Source organism: Herpailurus yagouaroundi, unplaced genomic scaffold, assembly GCF_014898765.1.
Source record: "Herpailurus yagouaroundi ecotype Mexico unplaced genomic scaffold, PumYag 219, whole genome shotgun sequence".
NCBI lineage: Eukaryota > Metazoa > Chordata > Mammalia > Carnivora > Felidae > Herpailurus > Herpailurus yagouaroundi.
Genome location: NW_024412450.1, coordinates 328,279 through 355,608, shown reverse-complemented (window position 1 = coordinate 355,608; position 27,330 = coordinate 328,279). Strand labels below are relative to the sequence as shown.

The 27,330-nt window shown below is 42.9% G+C and overlaps 1 protein-coding gene across 7 annotated transcripts in view; it reads right to left on the bottom strand.

Moving 5' to 3' along the window:
- Nucleotides 1–3,834: 3,834 nt before the first annotated feature.
- LOC121018325 (zinc finger protein with KRAB and SCAN domains 8-like) overlaps nucleotides 3,835–27,330 on the bottom strand; it is a 31,611-nt gene continuing 8,115 nt past the window's right edge. Inside the window, exons 2-5 of one of the 7 annotated variants that reach the window (XM_040457038.1) lie at nucleotides 26,250–27,327; nucleotides 24,609–24,722; nucleotides 7,122–7,367; nucleotides 3,835–4,291 (exon numbers count right to left, since the gene is read on the bottom strand). In XM_040457038.1, coding sequence (XP_040312972.1) covers nucleotides 26,460–27,269 — 810 coding nt within the window. In that variant the 5' untranslated portion in view covers nucleotides 27,270–27,327 and the 3' untranslated portion in view covers nucleotides 3,835–4,291; nucleotides 7,122–7,367; nucleotides 24,609–24,722; nucleotides 26,250–26,459. The other 6 variants (XM_040457039.1, XM_040457040.1, XM_040457043.1 and 3 more) reach the window with 6 other exon arrangements.

Below are 27,330 nucleotides of genomic sequence, written 5' to 3'. Positions count from 1 at the left end.
AAAAAAAAAAAATTCCTACCAATGCCCTTGCCCATTTTCTTTGTATACCTTCCCAGTTCTTCCAGGCAGGATTGTTTTCTTGATTTGTGTTCATTTGTCTTTCCCATTAGATTGTAAATTCATCAAATTTGAATCCATGTTTTACTTAGTAGTAAAGTAATACTTGTAGTAGTACATACCCTTAAAATACACGACATATACGTGTGCAATGACCACTCTTTAAACAGGTAACATACTGAGAAATGTGTGTTGTCCACGTCCCTGTGCAGAGAGCTCTTCTGTCTACTTGTGAATATGTTTGGCCACAAAGGTCAAATTACTGACATTCACAGTACCTATATATTACTTTCACTTAAGCTAAATCAAGCAATAATCCTATTTTTAGGGGTGCCTGGGTGGCTCAGTCTGTTTAGCCACCTACTCTTCGTTTAGGCTCAGGTCATGATCTCACAGTTCATGGGATCCACCACAGAGTCTGGCTCTGTGCTGATGGTAGATGATAGGATTCTCTCTCACCCTCTCTCTACCCCTCCATGATCTCTCAAAAATAAACTTAAAAAAAAAAAAAAAAAAAGAAGAAGAAGAAGAACCCTGGGGTGCCTGGGCGGCTCAGTCAGTTGACCGTCACACTCTTGATTTTGGCTCAGGTCATGATCTTGCGGTTCGTGGGTTTGAGCCCTGCGTTGGGCTCTGTGCTGACAGTGCGGAGTCTGCTCCTGTCTCTCTGCCCTCCCCAACTTGCTCGCATGCTCTCTCTCTCAATAAATAAATTTAAAATAAATAAATAATCCTAGTTTTAAAATTTCCTCAACTTCTGGTCACCCCCCCCCTTTTTTTTGCAAACAACCAATCAAAAAGATCAAACTTCACATTGTTTCTATTTTCTCTGCCATTAAACATAAACCTCTTCTTAAGTTGTCATTCTCTAGATAAGCAAATTCTTGTCTCCAGGGCCCAGATGCATCATAAGCTAGAGGGTGATGACGCCAATGAACTAGAAAGCATATCAAGAGAGATCTGGCCCAATGATGCCAGGTCTTAATTTTTCAAAATAAGATGGAAATCCAGGCTTTTACATAAAATCTCTAACATTTTAAAGTTGGCAGCTAATTCAATTCTTAAAAACAACGAAAGGGCTACAAAAATGTCTGCCAAATGTACCTGAACCTTTGGCTACCAGTTTTCATCTCTGGTATAATTCCTACTGCCAGAAAGCTCAGTGCATCAGCACATTTCATGGGAGAACTCATTGAATCGGCTGAAAATTCCTCAAATGTACAGGTATTGTGTGAAAGCCTAGATTTTCAATTTTGAGGTGTCTAACTTCAGGGAGATTTAACGTCTCCACGTCTCTCTTATTTTTAAAATATTTATTGACTGTTCCCGCTGGCCTGTAGACTTCAACCTCTCAAGTATTTCCTATCTAGACCTTGAAACAGAGCAAAACAATAGAAGTACGTTGATGGCAGTAAGTATGAACAATTAGCACCTCCAACGTTTTCTTGGCATTTATTCATACCATCCCCATACAAATATTAATATAGTGAAATGCCCAATTTATATATACTCTCTATAAGCTTTCTAATTTCTTTTTTTAAATCTTTTTTAATGTTTATTTGTGAGAGAGACAGAGAGCAAACAGGGGAGGGGCAGAGAGAGAGGGAGATACAGAATCTGAAGCAGGCTCCAGGCTCCAAGCTGTCAGCAGAGCCCGACTCGGGGCACAAACCCATGAACTGTGAGATCATGTCCTGAGCTGAAGTCAGATGCTTAACTGACTGAGCCACCCAGGTGCCCCATAAACTTTCTAATTTCTTAAGTCCTGGTAGTGAAAAGTATATTTCATTCAAAGTAGAAGAGGACACCAATGCTTCTCAGGCTGTTTATTTCAAGGCTGAAAAAATAAACTAATGCATAATGAGAACATCAGCGTCCAGATGATTACAGTGGACAGTGACCTCAGCTTGAAACATCTACTGTTTTTTAGCATAAGAAAGTCAGAAGGGGGAGGTCCACCTGGCTTGCTCAGTTGGTTAAGCCTCTGACTCTGGTTTCAACTCAGGTCACGATCTCACGGTTGGTGAGTCCGAGCCCCACATTGGTCTCTGTGCTGACAGCCCAGAGCCTGCTTGGGATTCTCTCTGTCTCTCGGCTCCTCCCCCACTCTCTCTTTCACTCAAAATAAACTTAAAAAAAAAAAAAAAGTCAGGAGGATGCAGGAGAAGGATTAGAGGCTCTGGCACCTGATGTCCCTTCAGTCTCACTACAATATGTGAGCACATCCACCTGGAGTGCTGGATGGCCAAAGGTGATTCTGGGACTTTTCCCCCAGAGATAAACTGGAAGAGAAATGTGTATCACTGAGATTTAAAAAGGAAAAAAGAGGACGTATGAATGAAGTGCAGAGTTGAGGATGCAAATATACATTGTAACTCCTTCCTAAAAACTGCCTTTCCCCTAAGCTGACAAAGTGCACCGCAAGGCGTAGAATTTCATGAGCTGCTTTGATGTGTTTGAGCCTCACAGGGACCCTTAGGCCTAAGTGGGCTCTCCTGCTCTGGCCGGATCTGCCTCCCACCTAGCAGGAAATGCTCCCCACCCGGCTGGTTCGACATTAGACTAGCTGCCCTCCACCTCAGCCTCAACCTACCAGGTTTCACCTCCTCACCTGTGCACAACGTTATTCAAACACACCAGTCACATCCTCCCAAGAAATCGGGGTCACCTTGTCCTCTTGTTACTGCAAAGCCTGCATCCCAAAGTCCCAGTTTGTTCCTCGTGCTCCCCTGTGGCCCTGGATGTCGTGCTGAGAGTGTACCTCCGTCCGGCACCAGGTGTCACCTGTTTGTCCATCCTCAGAACAAGAGGGCAGGTGGCCCCCCACCCCTGGCACCAATAGGGTGAAGGGGAGATGAACAAAAGGGCAAATTACCTCACTGAGCAGTCATTTGAAAACCTCTCCCTAGTTCACCCCTCATTTATGTAACTTTAAAAACAGCATCACATCCCCATGCAGCCTGCTAAGTTCTCTGCAGGGAACACACATGACGTCTCTGTGGTCCTCTGCCCACAGCACGGGAGTCTCTGGGTCATCGGGATAGTCAGGGTATGTGATGACAGTGACTTCAGGAAGCAGAAGGGCAGACGGACCACAAGGGAGGAGACTGGAGGAGCAGAGGCAGGGCAGCATTCCCTGCAGAGGGAGGCGGGATGCCAGCAGTCTGTTCCCCTGATGCCGCCAGATCTTTCAACCGGATGTGTGACATCAGATTGTCTCACGGCCTAGAATAACAATGGAATGGACACACCACATCCTGACGTCCCGAACTTACCACACAGCGATAGGGTCTGTATTCAGCATAGCTTTCTGGAGTGGTTCAGTAAGGCCTGATGCGTGATTAAAGGCTTTCTTACAGTTAGGACACAAACGCAGACTTCTGCCCTCTGTGGATCCCCTGATGATGAACAAGGCTTGACCTCTGAATGAAGGCTCGTCCACACTCCTCACACTGATGGGGCTTCTCCCCATTGTGGATCCTCAGGTGTGGAGTAAGGCTGGTGCCCCCTCGGGAAGCTCTCCCCCATTCCTTACACAGGTAGGGTCTCTCTCCTGTGTGGCTTCTCTGATGCTCCGTGAGTCCCGACCCCTGAATGAAGGCCCTCCCACATCCATGACATCTGAAGGGCTTCTCTGGTGTGGACCCTCAGGTGTCCAATAAGGTGTGAGCTTTGCCTAAATGGTTGACTGCACTCTTTACACCCAGAGGGTCTCTTCGCAGTATGGATACTCCGATGATGAACCAGGCCTGTGTCTTGACCGAAGGCCTTCCCCCATTCATCATACCGATATCGTTTTATTTTATTATGAACTTCCTGGTGTGAAAGAAGGGCTGGTTTATAACTGACAGCATTCCCACACTGGTTACATTGATAGGGTTTTTCCTGAGTATGGATTCTCCAGGGGTGAACCGCCCCGAGCTCTGAGCAAAGGCCTTCCCACACTCCTTACATTTGTGTTGTTTGACTCTTACAGAGTCGACCTTTTGCTGTCCTGATTTGCCCTCACATTGAGGTTTCTCCACATCTTGCATCCTAGAAAACATCCAATGTGCTCCTTTCCGCGGAACTTGGCTTTGGAGCAAATTCACCACTCATAGTCCTGGTTCAGCCTTCTGCTGGAAGAGCAAGTCAATGATTTAAATGCCACATGTCCCATATAAAGGGTTTTGATGAAAGATTAGGATAGATAATCGAGAGCCATCATCCTAATGGTTTTTGACACTCACTGCACCTATGAGTCACAGAGAATGAAGATAAATAAATAAAGGCCCTCAGGGCCCTGGCCCAGATCTAAACTCAAAATGGCGGAATGAAATGAAAATTCCCCAAGAATCTTCCAAAAGTCCCCACCAAACACACCTTCCAGTATTTACCCCTGGTATAGTCGTCCCACACAGGATCTGGGCTGGCCCGTGACCCACTTTATTCAACAGAATGTGGTGCAAGTAACGCTGTGTCAGCTCAGGGACGAAGACTTTACCACCGTGCGTCTGCGTCCTTGAGATCCTGAGCTGCCCTGTAAGAAGGTCAGTCACCCTCTAGAGAGATGGCGGGAGAGCCCAAGAGAACCTGAGGCCATCACAGTGTCTCTAGAGGCCTAGTTTTCTGCCTCCTGATAAGGCAGGAGACAAGGGAGCAAGGTATTTTGGGCAGCACAGCCCAGGAGGGCCCTGGATAACACAAACTGGTATCACGTGCAACAGAAGACACCCTCAGAAGTGTGGGAGACAATTCATGGTCGTTCCTTTCAGCCACTACGTTTTGGGGGTGGTTTGGTACACGGAAATAGACAGCTGAAATGCCAATCCATCAGCCAGTTTTTGGTGATGCTCACGGCAACACCATGAATTGGGTAATAGATTTAGGAACTGAAACCTAAAAATTAAGTAAGTGGCCTAGGATCACATGGCAGGTAAGTGGTAAAGTCTGGCCTGGAACACAGGTCTACAGGAATCCAAAGCCTGTGCCCTTTGTTTTTACAATGAAGGAATAGATACTCCTGGGGAAAACTTCAACAGAACAAAAGGCATGAAAGTAAAATGTCCAAATCCTCACTTGTCTTTCTGCATCACCCTGCGTGCTCCCTGCACTCACTCCTCAGGCAACCACCGCAGCCTTGCTGCCCTGTGATGGATCTACCATGGCGATTCAGTGCCTGTCATTTGCGCCTGCACTTACGGGAAGTTTTTCTCCCAGGAATTCCACACAAGTGTCAGACTTTTATATAAAGACACCTACTGATGCACTGTGCGTAATAAAAATACTACAAACAGCTTAGATGTATATCAGCAGAAGACTAGTAAATTAATTATATGTATGCAACACAAAACTAAAGACCTATTAAATGAATAAAGTAGTTCTATTGATAAGAGTAGTATTATTTAGGGGCACCTGGGCGGCTCGGCCAGTTGAACGTTGGACTTCGGCTCAGGTCATGATCTCATGGTTTTGTGAGTTTGAGCCCCACACCAGGCTCTCGGCTGTCAGCACAGAGCCTGCTTTGGATCCTCTGTCTCCCTGTCTCTCTGCCCCTACCCTGCCTATGCTCTCTCTTTCAAAAAAGACAAATAAACTTTTTAAAAAGTTGGTGAGCATACTACAAAAATAAAATAAAGTAAAATGTACCCAGGATTTGTCTTAATCAAGGAGGCATGGGAAGGACTATCATGAAGAAGTTTCGATCTCCACAGATACCTAGGAACAGCAGGTGTGGCACCTCGTGCAGGCCACGTAGGAAGGCAGGAGGCAGGAGAGGGGAGAGTGTGGCCTAGAGCTTTACTGGAGTTTTCCAGAGAAGGAATAGGCAAGGTAGGGTAGGTTGCTGAATGAACTCAGGATCGCATAGCTTGAATGATTCTACTGGGATGTTCTGCGGTTATCCACCACCTTGCCCCGGGGGGGATTTACAGCAGGAGAAACAGGGGACTGGTGTGCAAGAGTCTGATAAAGGAGCCTGATAAAGGAGCCGGCTGGGGAGTGGACTCTGGATTCTCTGGTTCAAATATGAAAAGGGTACTTGCAGGGGGTTCTCCACTGTCTCTAGGAATCAGCTAGCTCTCCCAGGGGCACCAGGATCAAGGTCCTAAATGCCAGAACATCAAGAATATAGAAAATAAGAAAATACAGTCCATACAGGATAATACCATTTGACCTGGGGGGCCTGGGTGGCTCAGTGGGTTAAATGTCCGACTTTCGCTCAGGTCATGATCTCATGGTCAATGGGTTCAAGCCCCACAGAACTCTGTGCTGACAGCTCAGAGCCTGGAGCCTGCTTTGGATTCTGTGTCTCCCTCTCTCTCTGCCCCACTTCTGCTCACGCTCTCTGTCTCTCTTTCTCCGTCCCTCAAAAATAAATAAACATTAAAATAACAATAACAAAAATAATCCCACTTGACCTAAAAGAGGGACAAGGGCTTGAGAGGCATGGAAAGATTTTAGAAATACGTATATATTAGAGAATGTTGGAATGGAACTTTTATTTTCATTATATGTCCTTCTCTACTACAATTTTTGAAATATAAACTATTGTTCTATAATAATAGCCCTTTTAATAATTAATTTAAAAATATAATACTAGAATCTATTGTAGTAAATGCATGGTAGATTTGGGCATCTATTTTTTTAATGTTCATTTATTTTTGAGAGAGAGCTAGCAGGGGAGAAGAGAGAGTGAGACACAGAATCCTAAGCAGGCTCCAGGATCTGAGCTGTCAGCACAGAACCCGATGTGGGGCTCGAACCCACTAACAGTGAGATGGTGACCTGATCCAAAGTCAGATGCTCAACCGTGAGCCACCCAGGTGCCCAATGGGCATCTATATTTTTAAATAGTTCCTTGGTGATTGGATTCATAGAATTGAAAAGTGGTATCTTAAGCAGAACATAATAAAATGAAATGAAATGAAATGAAATGAAATGAAATGAAATAAAATAAATAAAAAATAAAATGAAATAAATAAAAAAATAAAATAAAATAAAATAAAATAAAATAAAAACAAAACCAAAATTCAACAATTTTGAGTATCTTAATTCAAAATTAAATCAGCTCTGGATATGCTCACTTTGTAAATAACCTTTTGGTGTTAAATTTATTCTACCCCCAGACACCACTTTTCTTGCCAGAAATACAGCTCCCAGGCGGATGCGATCTACTCAGTGCTTCAAAACCTCCACCAGGATTCACATTTTGAGGCTTTGTTCTCTTGCACAAGCCTGTGCTCCCAAGGATCACACTTTGGCTGGACCGTCAGGGCTGATCTGCAAGGCTCACAGGTCCCACGTCCTTGTTTGTAGAGCTTGGCTTCAACCTAAGGACATACAGGTAGAGCTGGGTTTACAAGACCATCACAGATATCGGGCAATAGCTAAAACCTCAAAATTTGATTAAAAAAAATCTGCTACGGGGGCGCGTGGCTGCTCAGTGGAGCCCGCGATCTCGGGTTCGAAGTTCAAACTCCTCGCTGGTTGTAGAGATTACTAAAAAATAACATGTTGTAAACCATTCCTATGGATACAGGAAGCAGAATAACGAGATCTGTGTCATAATCAATTCACACAAAGCACATAAGCAGCAGAGTTTCAAAGAGAAAACAAAAGGACAACGCTTTAGCCCAGCAACAAGGGCCGGTAATCCCCTCGCTTACACAGGCCCCCTCTCTTTGCTGGCAGACCCTTGGTGTCTAATCAAGGAACGATGGATTAACCTTTCCCCACCTGTTGTGTGCTGTCTCCAAACTCTCCAACACGGTCACCGCCTGCTCCCGCTCTCCGGGTGCTGTCCCCGCACCCAGGCCTGGAGCTCGGCGGGCAGGATGGTCATGAGCTGCTCCAGCACCAGCAGCTCCAGGATCTGCTCCTTGCTGTGCGTCTCGGGCCGCAGCCACGGGCCCAGGCATCTCCTGGTAACGGAAGAGCCTGAAACGCTGGTGTAAGACCTCCTGATAAAGGTGCACCTCCCCCAGCCATCCAGGCTTCTGCTCCCGGGAAGGGTCCTTCTCTTCCTCCACCTTCGGTACACTCAGAGCCTCCTGTTCCTCCGCGGTGTGGACCTCAGGAGTATGTGTCTATTTCTGGGCTCTCTATTCCATTCTGTTCATCTATTTGTGTATTGTTTTTGCCAATATCACGTGTCTTGATTTCTGTAGATTTATAACTGGTCTTGAAGTTAGGAAGTGTCAGTTGTCTGTTGTTTCCTTCAATGCTGAGTTAGCTATTCTGGGTCTGTGGCCTCTCCCTAAAGACTTTAGAATCAATTTGTTGGAGGGGTGCCTGGATGGCTTAGTTGGTTAAGTGTCCGACTCTTGATTTCAGCTCAGGTCATGATCTCATGGTCATGGGATGTAGCCCCGCATTGGGCTTTGTGCTGATAGTGTGGAGCCTGCTTGGGATTCTCTCTCTCTGCCCCTGCCCCGCTCATGCTTGCTCTCTCTTTCTCTCTCTCTCAAAAAAAAATAAATAAACATTAAAAAACCCAATTTGTTGGTATCTACAAAAGAACTAACTGGGATTTTACTGGGATTACATTGTATCTATAATTTAATTGGGAGGAATGCCAATCATGACAACAGAGTACATGAAATATCTCCTACTGTATTTAGATCTTTGATTTCTTTCATCAGAGTTTTATAGTTTTCCTCATGGAGATCTTGTACACATTTTGTTAGATTTATACCAACTTATGTATTTATCTTTTTGGTGCTAAGGTAAATGTTAATTTCAAAATCCTGTTGTTCATTGCTGTTATATAAGAAAGCAATTGACTTTTCTGTATTAAGCTGAATCCTGCAACCTTGCTATAATCACTTATTAGGTCCAGGAAGGGTTTTTATTTTTATTTTTGTATTCTTTAGGATATTCTACAGAGACAATCATGTTATGGCAAACAGCCAGTTTTATTTCTTCCTTCCCAAACTACATTACTTTCATTTCTTTTTCTCATTTGTTGCGTTACATAAGTCTTCCAGTATGGTGTTAAGTGGGAATGGTGAGAAGGGACATCTTTATCCTCTTCCTCATCTAAATAGGAAAGCATTTGTTTTTTTTTTTTACCATTAAATATAATGTTAGCTGTAGGTTTTTGTAGATGTTCTTTATTAAGTTGAGGAAGTTCCCTCTTTATCCCTAGTTTGCTGAGAGTTTTTATTATAAATGTGTTTGATTTTGTCAGATGCTTTTTCTGCATCTGTTGATATGATTATATGACATTTCTTCTTTAGCCTATTGATGAGACAATTACATTAACTGATTTTCAAATAGTGAACCAGATTTGCATACCAAGAATAAATTTCACAGCTCTTTCTATACATTGTTGGAATCAATTTACTAATATTCTAATAAAGATTTTTCAATCTATCTATGAAATATATATTGGTCTGCAGTTTTCCGATCTTGTAATAACTTTGTCTGATTTTGGTATTGGGATAATACTGGCCTCACAAAATGAATTAGGAAGTATTCCTCTATGCTTTCATCATCTTTAAGAGATAGTACAGCATTGGGGTGCCTGGATAGCTCAGTTGGTTAAGCGTCCCACTCTTGATTTCAGCCGAGGTCATGATCTCACAGTTTATGTGTTTGAGCCTTGCATCGGGCTCTGTGCTAACAGTGCAGAGCCTGCTTGGAATTTCTCTCTCCCTCTCTCTGCCCCTCCCCTGCTCGCTCTCTTTCTAAAATAAATAAATGTAGGGGCGCCTGGGTGGCGCAGTCGGTTAAGCGTCCGACTTCAGCCAGGTCACGATCTCGCGGTCCGTGAGTTCGAGCCCCGCGTCGGGCTCTGGGCTGATGGCTCAGAGCCTGGAGCCTGTTTCCGATTCTGTGTCTCCCTCTGTCTCTCTGCCCCTCCCCCGTTCATGCTCTGTCTCTCTCTGTCCCCAAAAAAATAAATAAACGTTAAAAAAAATTAAAAAAAAATAAAATAAATAAATGTAAAAAAATGATATAGTACAGCAGTCACATAATTTTTATTTAAATATTTGGTAGAACTCACCAGTGAACCTATCTGTACCTGGTACTTCGGGAAGATTAATTATTGTCTTAATTTCTTTAATAGATATAAGCCAACTCAGATTGTCCATTTCTCCTTGTGTGAGTTTTGGTAATTGTGTTTGTGATTTTGTGACTTGTAATAAAAACCATATATTTGGTCTTCCTCCCCATTCAGTGTTGAGAGTGACAATGAGATCTTTTGTTATGTTAATAGGGTGAATTTTATGAAGCCCCTCAGGGTGGGGGCTTGGTTGTCAGAGGGGACAACCTTATGATTAGAAGGTTGGAACTTTAAGTACCACCCCCCCCCCCCCCCCCCAGCAAGGGGTGGCTGGAGATTGAGTTCAATCACCAATGGAAAATGATTTAATCAATCGTGTCTACGTAATGAAGCTTCCACAAAAAACCAAAAGAAGGGGGTTAGGAGAGCTTCCTGGTGGGTGAACACAGATTTGGGAAGAGTGGTATGCTCAGAGAGGGTATGGGAGTCCTGCACCATTCTTCAATACCTTACCCTGTGCATCTGTTCCTGAATTCTATCCTTTTCTAATAAACCAGTATTCTAGTAAGTAAACTGGTTCCCTGAGTTTTGGAGCCATTTTAGCAAATTAATCAAACCAAAGAATGGGGTCATTGGTCCCTCCCATCTATAGTTCGTTGTCTGAAGCTCAGGTAACAACCTAGGACTTGTGATTGGCATCTTAGGTGGGGAGAGGGGGCAGTCTTGCAGGACTGAGCCCTTAACAGAGAAAATCTGATGCCATCTCCAGGTAGATAGTATCAGAATTGAGTTGAATTGCATGACACCCACCTGATATCTGAGAACTGCTTGGTGGTGTGGGAAAAAAAGACCCACACATTGTAATTGAAATCAGAATTGTAGTGTCCTTCAAAAAATTGGTACGATTCATCTAGGTGAAAAAATTGAGGGCATAGAGTTGTTCATAATATTCCTTTTTTAAATATCTATAGAATCCACAGTGATATTAAAATTTGTGTCTTCTCTCTCTCTTTTCCTTGGCTAACCTGGCTAGAAGTTTATCAGTTTTATTGATCTTAAAAAAAATAAAAACAGCTTTTGGTTTCACTGATTTTTTTCTATTGATTTCCTGTTTTCAGCTTCACTTATATCTGCTCCAATTTTTATTTTTCTTCTGCTCATTTTGGACTTAATTTGCTCTTCTTCTAATTTCCTAAAATGGAAGCTTACATTTTTGATTTTAGACATTTTTTCTATTCTAATATATACATTCAGTGGTATAAATTTTCCTCTAAACAATGTTTCTGCTTCATCCCACAAATTTTGAGAAGTATTCATTTAGTTCAAAACATTTTTATATTTCTCTTGAGACTTCTTTGACCCATGTTTTATTTAGAAGTATGTTGTTTAACTTCCAAATATTTTGGGATTTTCCACTTATCTTTCTGTTACTGATTTCTTTTAAATCCATTGTGGTCTGAGAGCGTACTTAGTATGATTTGTATTCTTTTAAGTTTGTTAAGGTGTATTTTATGGCCATCGGAATGTGGCCAATATTGGTGAATGTTCCATGGGTGCTTGAGAGAAATGAGTATTCTGCTGTTGTTGGATAAAGTATTCTACAGATGTCAACTACAACCAAACTGAATGACACTGTTATTCAATCCGACTATGTCCTTACTCGTTTTGTGCCTACTGGATTTTTCCATTACTGAAAAAGGGATGTTAAGGCCTCCAAATCTATGAGTGGATTCATCTATTTCTCCTTGCATTTGTACCAGTTTTTGCCTTATGTATTTTGACACTCTATTGCTTGGTGCATATACATAAAATATTGTAATGTCTTCATGGAAAACTGACTCCTTTGTCATTATGTAATGTCCCTCTTTATCCCCAGTAAATTTTCTTGCTCTAAAGCTAGCTTTGTCTAAGATTAATATAGTTACTACAACTTCCTTTTTAATGTTTTTATTATTTTGGTAATTTGCATCCAAGTTAGTTAGCATATAGGGCTATAATGATTTCAGGAGTAGATTCCAGTGATTCATCCCCTATGTATAACACCCTGTGCTCATCCCTACAGGTGTCCTCCCTAATGCTCCTTGCCCATTTAGCCCATCCCCCCTCCCACAACCCATCCAGCAACCCTCAGTTTGTTCTCTGTATTTAAGAGTCTCTTATGTTTTGTCCCCCTCCCTGTTTTTATATTATTTTTGCTTCCCTTCCCTTATGTTCATCTGCTTTGTGTCTTAAATTCCTCATATGCATGAAGTCATATGAGATCTGTCTTTCTCTGAGTGGCTAATTTCACTTAGCATAATACCCTTTAGTTCCATTCACACCTTTCTTTCTTTTTTTTTTTTTAAGTTTATTTTATTTTGAGAGAGAGAAAGAGAAAACACAAGTGGGGGAGGGATAGAGAGAGAATCCCAAGCAGGCTCAGGGCTTCAATCTCACGAATCGAATCATGAGATCATGACCTGAGCCAAATCAAGAGTGGGATGCTTAACTGAGTGAGCCACCCAAGCACCTCTACTCTACCTTTTTTGTTTTTGTTTTATTATTTTTGAGAGACAGAGTGTGAGCAGGGGAGGGGCAGGAAGAGAGGGAGACACAGAATCCGAAGCAGGCTCCAGGCTCTGAGCTGTCAGCACAGAACCAGACATGGGGCTCAAACCCACAAGCCAGCTGTAAGATCATGACCTGAGCCAAAGTTGGACGCTTAACTGACTGAGCCCCCAGGCACCCCTCCACCTTTTTTATGATGAGTGTTAGCATGGTGTATCTTTGTTCATCTCTTTAATCTGTGTCTTTACATTTAAAGAGTGGTTCTTGTAGAGAACTTAAAGTTGGGTCTTGATTTCTTCTTTTAATTAGAAAAAAAATTTTTTAATGTTAATTTATTTTTGACAGAGAGAGAGAGACAGAGCATGAGTGGGGGAGGGACGGAGAGAGAGGGAGACTCAGAATCTGAAGCAGGCTCCAGGCTGTCAACACAGAGCCCTATGTGAGTCTTGCACTCACGAACCGAACCGTGAGATCATGACCTAAGCCAAAGTCGGATGCTTAACCGACTGAGCCACCTAGGCACCCTTTTTTTCTTTGTTTTTAATTCACTGTCTTTCTCTCTTTTTTTTAATGATCTAGGAGGTTCCCCCCACCCACCTTTTTTTTTTATTTAAATTTTATTTAACCAGCCTCTGTCTTTTAATTGGTATATTTAGACCGCTGATGTTTAAAGTGATTATTGAAGGGCACCTAGCTGGCTCAGTTGGAGGAACATGTGTCTCTTGATCTCGGAGTCATGAGTTCAAGCCCCACATTGGGTGTAGAGATTACTTAAAAATAAATAAAACTTTAAAAAAATGAAGCGATTATTGGTGCCCCTGGGTGGCTCAGTTGGTTAAGTGTCCAACTTCCGTTCAGGTCCTGATCTCAGTTTGTGATCAGCCTGAATTGGGCTCTGCGCTGACAGCTCAGAGCCTAGAATCTGGTTCCAGTTCTGTGTCTCCCTCTCTCTCTGCCCCTCCCTCACTCACACTCTGTCTCTGTCTTTGAAAAATGAATAAATGTTAAAAAATTTTTTTAAATGAAGTGATTATTGATATAGTTCAGTTAATACCTATAATTTTTGTTACTGTTTTCTATTCATGGCTCTTGTTTTTTTTTTTCTTCTTCCACTCTTTCTGCCTTCTGAGGCTTTAATTGAGCATTTTATCTGATTTCATTCCTCTCCCTTAGCATATGAATTATACTTTGCCTTTTGCCTCAAAGTTCTTATTCTTTTCCCTCCTTTTAATTCTTTTCTCCTTGCCTTTCAGTTTGGCAAGTTTCTATCGGTGACATTTCTTCAACCTCTCTGGTTCTTTGGCCTCGTCCAGTCTATTGATGAATCCTTCAAAGCATTCTTCATTTGTTAGGGTGTTTATTATTATTTCCTTTTCATTAATTCTTAAAGTTTCCATCTGTTTACATTACCAGTCTGTTCTTGCATGTTGTTTACTTTTCCCATTAGAGCCTTTAGCATATTAATCATAGTTCTTTTAAATTCCTGGTCTGGTAATTCCAACATCTCTGCTGAATCTAAGTTTAGTTTTGATTACTGCTACCTTACTTTAAATTTTAAATTATTATTATTATTATTTAGTAATCTCTACAACGTAGGGCTCAAACACATGACCCTGAGATCAAGAGTCACATGCACTATCGATTGAGCCAGTCAGGTGCCCCTGCTTTTTACCTTTTAGTGTGCCTTCTTTTGTTGTTGTTTTTTGAAAACCAGACATAATAAATTAGGTAAAAAGAACTGAGGTAAATAGGTCTTTAGATAAATAGTGCGGGATTTTATGTGTTTGTAGGTAGAATTTGGGTATTTATTGTTTGCTATAGCTGTAGGTATCAGAGCTGAAGTTTGGTCTGGTGTCTGTGTTTTTGCCTTACCTTTTGCTTCTGGGTTTCCCTCTGGACACTTTAAATAGAACTAAGCTGTGCAATTGTTCCAATTGTTTCCCTTGTTATATAGGATCCCTATTAATGTGGCGATAGGGTGAGGGGAGAGCAGCATTCTAGAGTCCTGAGATTAGGTTTCAGTCTTTCAGGGAGTCTGTGGCCTTGGACTGTGATATTCACAAGTGCTTCTCAGTTTTTGTTCCCTTTCCGTCCTTACATGAGACAGGAAGGACAGAACAGGCTGGGGCTTGCTCTTCCCCTGTATGGGAAGGTAAGACCAGGCCTGGGTATTCCCTTCCCCTACATGGAATGAATAGATTTTAATATTTTTTATCGAGACATAATTCACAGGACATAAAATTCACCCTCTTAATGTGTAATATTCAGTGATTTTTAGTATATTTACAAATTTGAGATACCATCATCACTATCTAATTCTAGAACATTTTCATCACCCCAAAATAAATCCACACCATTAGTAGTGTCTAATGATTGTCCAGTCTATTGATGAGTCCTTCAAAGCATTCTTCATTTGTTATGGTGTTTTTTATTATTATTTCCTTTTCATTAATTTTTAAAGTTTCCATCTCTGTTTACATTACCAGTCACTTCCCATACCTCTCACCATGAATCTACTTTCTGTCTCTGTGGATTTTCCTATTTGGGACATTTTGTAAAATAGAATTATACACTATGTGGCCTTTTTTTGTCTTCCTTCATTTAGTGTAATGTTTTCAAGGTTCATCCATGTTACAGCATGTATAAATACTTCATTCCTTGTTATGGTTGAATAATGTACCATTGTATGATGATAGCACAATTGTTTATTCATTTATTAATCAACAGAAATGGATTGTTTCTACTTTTTGGTTATTATGAATAGTTCTACTGTGAACATTTATGTACAGTTTATTTTTTATTTTTTTTAATTTACATCCAAATTAGTTAGCATATAGTACAACAATGATTTCAGGAGATTCCTTAGTGCCCCTTACCCATTTAGCCCATCCCCCCTCCCACAACCCCTCCAGTAACCTTCAGTTTGTTCTCCATATTTATGAGTCTCGTCTGTTTTGCCCCCCTCCCTGTTTTTATATTATTTTTGTTTCCCTTCCCTTATGGTCATCTGTTTTGTCTCTTAAAGTCCTCATATGAGTGAAGTCATACGATTTTTGTCTTTCTCTGACTAATTTCACTTAGCATAATACACTCCAGTTCCATCCACGTAGTTGCAAATGGCAAGACTTCATTCTTTTTGATTGCCGAGTAATACCCCATTGTGTATATATACCACATCTTCTTTATCCATTCATCCATCGATGGACATTTGGGCTCTTTCCATACTTTGACTATTGTTGATACTGGTGCTATAAACATTGGGGTGCATGTGCTCCTTTGAAACAGCACACCTATATCCCATGGGTAAATACCTAGTAGTGCAATGGCTGGGTCATAGGGTAGTTCTATTTTTAGTTTTTTGAGGAACCTCCATACTGTTTTCCAGAGTGGCTGCACCAACTTGCATTCCCATATGTACAGTTTTTTTTTAATGTTTTTATTTATTTTTGAGGCAGAGAGAGACAGAGCATAAGCAGGGGAGGGGCAGAGAGAGAGGGAGACACAGAATCTGAAGCAGGCTCCAGGCTCTGAGCTGTCAGCACAGAGCCCGACTCGGGGCTCGAACTCACAGACTGTGAAATCATGACCTGAGCTGAAGTCAGACACTTAATGGACTGAGCCACCCAGGCGCCCCCATATGTACAGTTTTTATTTGAACACCTGTTTTCAAATTTTTAAAAAATATATAACTAGGAGGGGAATTGCTGGGTTATATGGTAACTCTATGTTTAACTTTCTGAGGAACTTCTAAACGATTTTCCAAGGTGGCTACACCATTTTATATTTTCACCAGCAATGCAGGAGGGTTCTAATTTCTCTACATCCCTGTGAACACCTGTTCCTATCTTTATTATAGCTACCTTACTGGGTGTGAAGTGGTATCTCATGGCTTTGATTTGAATTTTCCTAATGTAGAATGACGTGCATCTTTTCATGGACTTATTGTCCATTTGCATATCTTCTTGGAAGAAATATCTATTCAAAGCCTTTGGCCATTTTTAAATTGGGTTGTCAGTCTTTTTGTTGCTGAGTTGTAAGCGTTCTTTATGTATCCTGGGTACTAGACCCTTATCGGGTATATGACTTGCCAATATTTTCTTCTGTTCCATGGGAGGTCTTTTCACTTTGTTGATAGTGTTCCTTGAAGCAAAAAAGGTTTATAATTTGATGAAGTCCAATTTCTCTTTTTAATTTTGTTTCTTGAGTTTTTGGTGTTACTGAAGAAATCACTGCCTTAATCCAAGGTCATATTTACACCAGATTTCTTCTAAATGTTTTAAAGTTTTAGCTCTCACCTTTACATCTTTGATCCATTTTAACTTAAAATTTTAAGCGTTTTAAAAATTGATTTTTGAGAGGGTTAGGGTGGAGCAGAGACAGGAGAATCCCGAGCAGGCACAGAGCCCAATGTGGGGCTCAAACTCATGAACCAGGAGATTGTGACCTGAGCCAAAATCGACAGTCAGAGGCTTAACCAACTGAGCCACCCAGGTGTCCCTCCCAGATGTGTTTCTACTATCAATTGCTTTTCTTGGATTTTGTGTCATTTGTCTTCTCATGTTCCTAATTTTTAAAATTTGTTTTTGCAAAATTGCTTACAGAAATAGTTTCAGACCTAAGAGAATATTACATTCTTATAGAGACGACCTCCCAGTACCTGTGGGCACTGGCATTATGGAATCACTTAAATCCACTGTAGAGATTAGGATTCAAAGCAGAGCAGTGGCCCCTGTGAGAGCCTATGTGTGGTTCGTGTACTTTTAGAGGACAGTCTTTGGGGTCCCACACACCAGAGTGAGGGCATTTACCTGCACTACCTCCTACGTTGGCAGTCTCCAGAATCTAACTTTGGTGACTTTTTTTTCTGTGACCCTATCAAGAGTTTGACTCACCCTCTCAGGTACCCTTTCCAGAATCAGAAGATGCCCAAAGAAAGGATCATCTCCTTAAATATACATACTCTTTCACTCTAATCTTTTATTCTCAAATTAGCTCTTTAATGTGTTTGGATAGATTTTTTTAAAAGCATTTTGCCCAGCGTCCCCACTTCTCAGTGGGAGAACTGGTCCATAGGATTCTGTCCACCATTACCCCAAGCAGAATTCTGGGTGCATGTTCTTGCAGTCTGAATGGCTATTAAGTGATTTCCGTTCCACTCCTATTTTAACATTCTAACCTAAGAGAACATTTACATATCACTAATTTGATTACTCTTCAAAAGGAAGAATATACCACAGGTAATATTTCCCAAGAAACTATGGACTCGGAGGTTAGAACTGACCTGCTGTAACTCTCAGAGGCAGGCAGTTGATCTCATTCTGTAAATTTAAATGAGACAACTCCAGGATGTCCCTCAGCAATTTACATCTATGTCCTTTCTACAATGTGGCTGAGAAAATACTGCTTTCGTAAGTCCCCCGTCTTCAGGAGCAGTTGGGTGGAGGAAGAGGGAAGTGCCTGTAAGAAAAGTCTTTCATCTGGGACTCAGCCCGGTGTGGCTGAAGAATGCTCTGGGCTGACAGGCAGACTGTGCCGAGAATGTTCCTTTTTTCTCAAACAGCAAAACTTCTGGGAGGCACTAACTTATATCCCACATTCACTTGTTCAAAAATAACTGTTCCAGCCGCATCCTCTCATCTCTGTTAAGGTCGCTCTGTTCTTCCACGCCAAAACACTTGGGTGATTCTTGCCTCTTCTTTCGATCTTATCCATGAGCAAAATCCTTGTGGCATGGTCTTCAATGTGTAACCAGGATCCATCACTTCTCACCACCTCTGCTGAGCACCTGTGTCCAAGGCACTGTAAGTTCCTGCCTAGATTACCTCATTGGTTCCTAACTGTTCTCTTAGCTCCCACTCCTGTCCCTTTATATGCTTCACAAGGCAGCTAGAGGAATCCTTTCAAAGCCTCAGACCGATTACGCCACATCTTTGCTTAAAATCCAGCCATAAGCTTTCCATTTCACTCAGGGTAAAACCCAAAGGTCATTTCTATAGGCCATCCCCCTTCACCTGTGTCCTCCTCTCTTCTTGTTGTCTCACCGGCCGTGCTATTTCTCCAGTATGTCAGCACCTTTGCACCTGCTACACTCCCTTTCTGGGATGTTCTTAGAAAAGTATTTTGTTTCCCCTTTACACACAGCATGGTCTGGTATGTAGCTTTTAGGATCACACTGCATTTTAAGTAGCAGTATCAGTTCGCATCACCAGACCCGGAGAAGTCAGGCATTATTTTTGAAGTTGAGGTTTCTTTATTTCTGTCTTGGAGATCTGCCTCACCCCACGGCGCCACCAGATGAGAAAGTACCTGCATTGTTTGGAAGTCTGCAGCTCCCAAAACCCATGTGGGACAGGTGACATCACCATCAGGTTAAGATACCAGATAGATCTGTTAGTTCACACGGAAAAAGAACAAGTACGTGCTAGTGCAATTTACACTGTGCATAACCTGTGGGCCAGCAGTTTCATTCCTGTGTATGCTCCTCAGAAAAACACTCCCAAAGGTGTTCAGAGCAAAGCTGGTGAACACCCTAAATGGCTTTCACTTAGTCATTAGAGCAAATGACTTAAGTAACCACCTCACAGCAGAGGATTCAACCTGCCTAGTGAATTGTTATTCATAATTCATTGGCTTCAAAAAGCAGAAGGGCATAGAATGAGATAGAACACAACGATTTACGGGTGACTGGAAGGAACTGGGAGAAATGGGACTGGGATGGGGGGGTAGAGACAAAATGAAATGTATAAAAACAAATGGCCACACACAGACCAATGATTATGATATTCCATGAAGTGAGTTCACAACGAATCCACACTGAATAATAACCACTCTCATTTGTGGACAGGCCTGGGAAGGCGGGAGATCCAATGACAAACTGTGACAGCTCCCTCTTCAGGCTGACTTGCTATCAACCCACAAGCAGAACCCTTCACTGAGCACATGCTCAAGCCTTCTCCGTATGGGTCACTATTCCTTCCATATATTAGACACACAAAGTGAACATGGTAAATTTGGTCTGTTGTTTAGCAAATCATAAGTTCACATGGCCCACCCATGTGTCTTCATCTACTTTTTCTGCCCAAAGGCATAGGAAATTCTGTGAAACGATTTACCAAACCATAGATATCTGCAGCATTTCCCAGATACTAACACTCTAAAAATAAAAGGGAGTAAGTCTGGTAGAAATGCGTCAAAGGAATTAATGTCAAAATCATTCTTAGAAAAACTATTTTAATTAGCATCATGAATTCCAAGCCAAAAATAAATGTAATAATGTTTCAATCATCAAAGGTTGTGAATAAAGACTTTCCCCCCATTCTCTACCTTTACTACAGAAAATGAAAGCTAACTGTGCCAAAGAAAGTTAAATACCCATAGAGATCTGTCACAGATGTTTTAATTCACTTTTCCCCATGAAGTGACCTGACAAAGTCTCTAATAAACACTTGTCTTAATTCCATAAAATGGTCAAATGATTGTATGCAGTTGGATTTTTAAAGTTTTTATTTATTTAATAATCTCTAGGCCCAATACGGGGCTCAAACTCATGACCCTGAGATCAAGAGTTGCATGCTCTTCCTACTTAACTGTGATGCTTGATGTTGAAAAAGTCCTGTACTATACCTTTACCATATATTTGACAATTGAAGTTTATTTTTGTTGTGTATCCTTTGATGTCTGAAGAAAGGAGTTCATACCCACCCCAGGCAGAAGACTTCTCTCCAGTATAGACTGATGTTTGGTAAGATTTGAACTTTGACTGAAGGCTTTCCCGTATCACTTACACTCAAAGAGGAATCTCTGATCCACTGTAAGAACTGAGCTAACGCTGAAAGGTCCCCAGAGCAGTCACACATATAGGGCTTTGCTCCAGGGTGTATTTACTGATGGAGAAGACTGATCTTAGTGAAGGCCTTCCCACATTTTTCCATTTATGGGTTTTCTGGCAAGAAGCGCTGCTTCCAAATGAAGACCTTCCACCTACGCACTCGCGTCCAAGATGAATTTGCTTCTGTTTGATGAGAGCTGAGCTCACACGAACATTTACAGCACTGAAGATATCCTCACGGGTCCTCTGACGCCTGACAAGACCCTCCCAGTATCCGCAGGCTTTGCCACATTCTTTACTCTCGTGGGACTCTTCTTTAGGTGGCTTCTCTGCTGTGCAGTGCCACGGGACCTGGGTTTACACTGAAGGTCCTTCCGGGCTGAGAATCCTCATAGGGTTTCCTCAAGTCTGCTGGGGCTCAGTCAGGACTGCTGGTGCTCCAGGGCTTGTTTTCTCGGGGAGAGGCATTTCTGGAGCACTCACTCACGTTAGACTGAGCAGCAGATGCTTTTATCACAGCTGAAGCTGAAATTGTGGGCAAGGTGAAGGGAGAATTTCCCACTCCCAGGGCACTGACAGAAGTGAAATTCAGGGCAGGTTCTCCCAAGTGTCTTTACCAGAGTGATACTTATCAGTGAGACTTATCCCTTTATCAGAGTGATACTGTCCTTGGCTTGAAGCAGTGCAAGCTGTGATTCCTCAAAGGGGCTCCTCCCTCACTTGGCTGACCTATTCAGAAGCCCCTGGACTTGTGGAGGCCCTGGGGAATGTTCCCATTTAGTCCTCTGTGCTAGACTTCCGCAAAACTCTGCAGGGAGATAGACTCCTTGTCTAAGGCCAGGAGTCACCCTCTGAAAGAACAGGTTGATCATGAAATAGGCACCCTTTCCTTAGAGGGGGAAAAGGAGTCAAATGTAACAAATGAGAGCAGCCTAGGAGAGAAATCACCCAGAATAGGGCTTTTCATATGCAAAAGTCCTAAGTAAGACTGTACACGTGTTTTTCATTAATTTCTGCTCTTTCCCTTTGCTTTCTTTGGGCTATTTTCCTGTGTTTTTTTAAAAGTGCTCAAATATGGATGTTTAAGAGCACTTTTTTCAGCCTTTCTTCTCTTCTAAGTATAGCACCTATATATTTTAAAAATCTTTTTAATGTTTTTATTTATTTTTGAGATAGAGAGAGAGACAGAGCATGAGCAGGGGAGGGGCAGAGAGAGCCAGAGACACAGAATCTGAAACAAGCTCCAGGATCTGAGCTGTCAGCACAGAGCCCGACGCGGGGCTCGAACTCACGGACCGCGAGATCATGACCTGAGCTGAAGTTGGACGCTTAATGGACTGAGCCACCCAGGCGCCCCTAGCATCTATATTTTTAAATTAAATAATTTACCAAAGGAGCTTGAAAAGGTACCTGGAACAGAGAAGGTCCCAGTAAGTGGAAGTTACTACTACTAGTAGTATTCTCACTAACATAAAATAGAAGTAAAACAGAAGGAAGGGACTAGGGAGGAGACGTAACACTTCAAGTCGCCTGTGAACGTAACCACATATAAAGGAGCAGACTAAAGAGGCCATCCCATCAGCAAAGCATTTTACTATCTATCTGGAGAGATTACAAAAATCTCAAAGCTGGAAGGGATGTCAAAATATTTGACATGTCTCCTTTATTTTTAAGGATATAGAAACTGAGGCTCAGCTAGGTGGCATTAGTCTAGCCTAATATGGTTACTTAGAGGTAAAAACAGATTGGAACCAAGGGCTCTCGAATCTCACCTTGAAAGTTTTTACCAGCATAACACACTGGCTCCTTGAGGCCCACGACGGCATAAGAACAACCTTCATGTTGAAACTTTCACGTTACAGCTTAGTAGTTAAGAGAACAGGTCGTCACCTTACACTCCTGGTTTCAATCCCCGGCTTGACCATTTCCTGGCCAAATGACCAAGTTATTTAATGTCTCTGCTCCCCAACTTCTGCAGCTGTAAAATGGTAGTGGTATGTATCTCATACCACTGTTTGTTATTGACAAATACACACATAAGGCACTTAGAAAAAGCCCCGACATAGAAAGCATTCCATAAACATTGGCCCTCTCGATGGTAGATTTTATCAATTTTTTTTGGTTCCTCATTGCCATCTTTGTAAGGATTATTTTCCCCCACCCTATCGTTAAGCGTGGCTATTTGACCTGCTTTGGCTAATGAAACATAAATGCAAATGATATATGCTCTCCTGTAAAAGCCACTGTGTGTTCCCGCCACCGTTTTTCTTTTACTTCTCAAGCCTGGGTCCTGGAGTGGAGAGAACGTGTTGCAGATCTGCAAGTGAGCCACAGCTGACATACAACATAAGCAAGACTAAGTGCTGTACCGTGAGCAACAGATTTGGGGTGGTAGCTGGGGGTGGGGGGAGGTGCTGGTTACATAACAAAAGTCTAGTTGATAATTACACTAAGTCAACTTGTACACTCTCATACCATTTCGTGCACCAGCTGCCAGGTGTTGGTGGTCAGTTAACACAGACAAAATGAAAGTCAGAGGTGCACCTGGGTGGCTCAGCCAGCTGAGCGTCCAACTCTTGGTTTTGGCTCAGGTCACGATCTCAGGGTCCATAGGTTCGAGCCCCGCATCGGGTTCCGTGCTGAGAGACAGGAGCCTGCTTGGGATTCTTTCTCTCTCTCCCTCTCCCTGCCCCTCCTGTGTTCTCTCTCAAAATTAACAAATAAACATTAAAAAAAAAAAAAAAAAGTAACAGCTAAGCCTTGAATCCCTGCTACGGCATTAACAAGACGCTCAACACGAGAAAGTGCTGGCGCCTGCAGTGTTCCATTCTTACTCATCTGACAGCGTCAGGCAAGGGGCAGGACAATCAGCACGGCTGTGGGGACTGTCTCACTGCCAAGAGAGCACTCCTGGGGGCCGGGGGAGAGCCGGGAGTGGAAAAGTACGGAATACAGAGTTAGAGTGGGGAAAAGTGTGCTCAAGTTTCCTCTACCCCAGCGAGAGAGTCTTGGCAGAGTTGCTTGGGCAAGGTCCCCAATACCAGGCCTCCAGGTGGAGGTGTGGCCTGCAGCACGAGGATGCCTACAAGCCCTGCCATCCTTGACGGCAACACAGAGACTGCACACGGTGGCTGTGCCTGGGAGTCCAGTGTGGGAGGGCGGCTCTGCCCCACGAGGGGCAAACAAGCTGGACTCCTCGGGTAAGACGATCTGCTCCACAGAATACCTAAATGTAATGTAAAGTTACAATCATTAGGAAAATGTGGTACCGACCCAAGGAAATACGAATAAACCAATGGAACGTAACAGAGGAACCAGAAACAGACCTATGCATATAGGACAATTGATATATGCAAATAAGCCTTGTACAGCAGTGGGAAAAGACAGTCTTTCCTGTAAGTAATGCAGGATCAGCTGGATATCCATATGGGAAAAGAATGAAATCTGACCCTCACTCATACACAAAAATCAGTTTCAGCCGAGTCACTACACTGTACACCTGAAACGAATGTAACACTGTACGTTAACTACAATGAAGTAAAAAATTTTTAAGTTTATTTATTTTGAGAGACAGACGGTGGTGGGGGGGGCAGGGGAGGGGCAGAGAGAGAGAGAGAGGGAGAGAGAGAATCTCAAGCAGGCTCCACACTGTCACATGCGGGGCTCGAACTCACGACCACAAGATCACAACCTGAGCCGGTATCAGGAGTCAGACGCTTAACCGACTGGGCCACCCAGGTGCCCCCAGACACATACTTTTAAACATGCTTTTCCCAAAGTCCCTTCCTTTATCCCTTTTCCTGGGGCCGAAGAACTCACTCTTCCTCTAAGATTTCACCCTCCTGACGCCTTTTCAATGGTTCCACGAGTGGTTCTTACACCTTCGGTGCAAAGTAGCCTGTACAAACCCAGTGGCTTTCTCGCTGTATTTACTGTTTTCTCTCTGCACCTTTCTCCCCAAGTAGACTGGGAGGCCCCTGAAGACTGGGGTGCTTTTTCCAGTTACCTTTGTATTCCTAGACCTGGCACAAGGCCCAACCCACAGCAGGTGACCATCAACACTGTACTTTGAGCTCACAAGGAATAACCATGTTACATGGATCCTGCCCTCCTACCACTACATTCTTCAGCAGAAGAAATGTGTTTCTCCAGAATGTCTGCCCCCTTCAAAGTCTTCAAGACACGCACCACTTACTGCTTAGGATTCAGTTGCGCTGGTTTGGGGTGGGGTATGGCATCACTTCAGTGCTGATCTCAGAAGAGTATTCTCCACCCAGAAGAGTCTGTCTGCAAACCTCCATCCTAGGGACAAACCGAGACAGTTGGGGCCAAAGAAGTCAATGCTAAAAACACTGACGATAACAGAACAGAAATGGCATGGCAGGGAACTTTCTCTGGGACAGAGCAAGGAGAAACCAGTCTTCCTCAACTGTCAAAAGGCAGAAAGAAGCAGGACAAAGGAATTCACACCTCGACCCAATGTCGTAGACAATTTCCTGGTGTTTTGTTGAGGCACTTCATTCCTGCCTGTAAGTATGTGCCTTACTCTCTCCAGCACACCCCATGCCTCGGTGAGGTTCTGTCTCCTCAGTGTGGGCTCCAAAACCGGGACCTTTTCTGCCTTCAGCCCCCACGTCCATACTGAAACTTACCTGGGCAGAGTGGTAAGCACGCCTTCAATACCAGACTTCACGCTGTGTGTTTCCACACGCAACCCTGACCTCAGTGCCTGACCGCACAAGTCGGCTCAAAGCTTCATGGAGTCCAGTGTGTCTGTGGGCTGTCTTGCCTCAGATGCTCATGAGAAATCATGGAAACTATGTATCTCTTTACAACCCAGAGTCCTACTGCAGACCAAATCAATCTGCAATTTCTATCACTTTGGTGTTCATCTTGAACCTCGTGTGGTTTAGTTTCAGGGTTCACAAGAATTTCCTGGCCTGCCACCCAGGGGTCAGAAATCACTATTAATATAGAAAAATAGTAACAAAGTAATTTTTAAGTCCAGATCTCTTCCATGAGCTTCATACACGCATGTGTAACTTTTGGGTGTAGGTCTGGGGACGGGATTAGAAAGTTAGGGTACATTCTGATGAACAGTTCTACTGGGATTTCCAGATATGACAAAGACATTTTCCAGACTGAACTCATTAACTTTGTACCACTTCCCAAATCTGAGCTCTCCCGGTCGATATGAGGCATCGAACTTCAAGGAGTCACTCAAATAGATCCTTGAAAGTCATCCTAAAACCAATGCCATCCTCAACTCAACAACAGTTCCCAAGCTTGCCCAGTCTCATACCTCTTGAGTCTGCAAATCCCTCACGACACTTGAGAAACACCAAATCCAAGGGATCGGAGCACCTGACACTTTTAGAGAGGCTTTTTGTTTTTGTTTGTTTTGGTTCAGGAAGCTCAGTCAAGTTTAGGGATTTACTGGCTCAGGAAGTCAAGAGTCCTGGGGTTTTGCCGACTAAGCAAGAATGACCCTGACAAAGTATCTATTAGATTTCTACCCAAAACAAAGGCAGTCTACCCTCTGCCAAGGAGGTTACTAACCCATCGAATCACCCCTGAGAGCATGGAGGTACAGAAAGGAAGACCAATCAGTTCCTATTTCCAGATACAATGAGGATATGTGGTTCCTGTTCCACCAATCAACACTACTTCCAATTTCAAACTTAACAGGTTTTACCTACAATACAACAACGACAACAACAACAGAAGGTTTGCACATGAGGAAAATAAAAATATTTGAAATACTGAAATCTGCTCTTACTAAACCAAAACAAACTACATTACGGTATACATGTATTTAAAGGGCCTTACCTTGTGAGTTGTGAAAGCGCATTCTCAGAAGTCGACGTGATTTCAGAGCTTTAACTAGTCATTCTGGAGCACTTTTCACGGACTTCTCACTTCTTCAATATTCTAAAGGACCAGGTATCAATTAAAACATCAACTTCTTCCATGCCCTTCTCTTAGTGTTAACTCCTGATACAAAAAAAAAAGGCCTTTGGAATATCTTCGCCACATAAATCAATGATGACACTTTCCTTTGGCGTGTATTTTCTGGTGCTTAGTAAGATTAGAACTCCCACGGAAAGCTTTCCCACACGCGTCACACTCGTACGGTTTCTCTCCAGTATGGATTCTCTGGTGATGAATTAGGGTTGAGATCTGGCTGAAGGCTTTCCTGCATTCTCCACACGCGTACGGCTTTTCTCCAGAGTGAATCCTCTGGTGGTTAATTAGGGCAGAGTTCACATAGAAGGCCTTCCCACACTCCTTGCACTCGTACGGCTTCTCTCCTGTGTGGATTCTCTGATGTTTGATGAGGGCGGAGCTCACGCTGAAGGCTTTCCCACACTCATCACACTCATAGGGCTTTTCACCAGAGTGGATTCTCTGATGTTTGATAAGGTCTGAGCTCACACTAAATGCTTTGCCACACTCATTACATTCATACGGTTTCTCCCCATTGTGGATTCTCTGATGTATGATCAGGTGTGCCCTCACACTGAAGCCTTTCCTACACTCATTACAGGTATAGGGCTTCTCGCCAGTGTGGATTCTCTCATGCACAGTGAGGGTGGAGCGCACGCTGAAGGCTTTTCCGCAGTGACCACACTCGTAGGGCTTCTCGCCAGTGTGGATTCTCCGATGTCGAACGAGGCCTGAGCTCTGGGCAAACTTCTTCCCGCATTCACTACAGGCATACCGTCTCCCTTCCGTGGGCCTGTCCTCCCGCCTTTGAACCTGGTTCACGTACTGAGAGGTTTTCTCGCGCTCAGAAACCTGTAATGTACTCCCATTCCGTAAGCTGGCAACCTGCTGGTGTGGGTCCATCCTTACAGAATTCTTCCCTTCAGAATAGACACCTTATTCGTGCCTCTGGCCTGGACTTCTG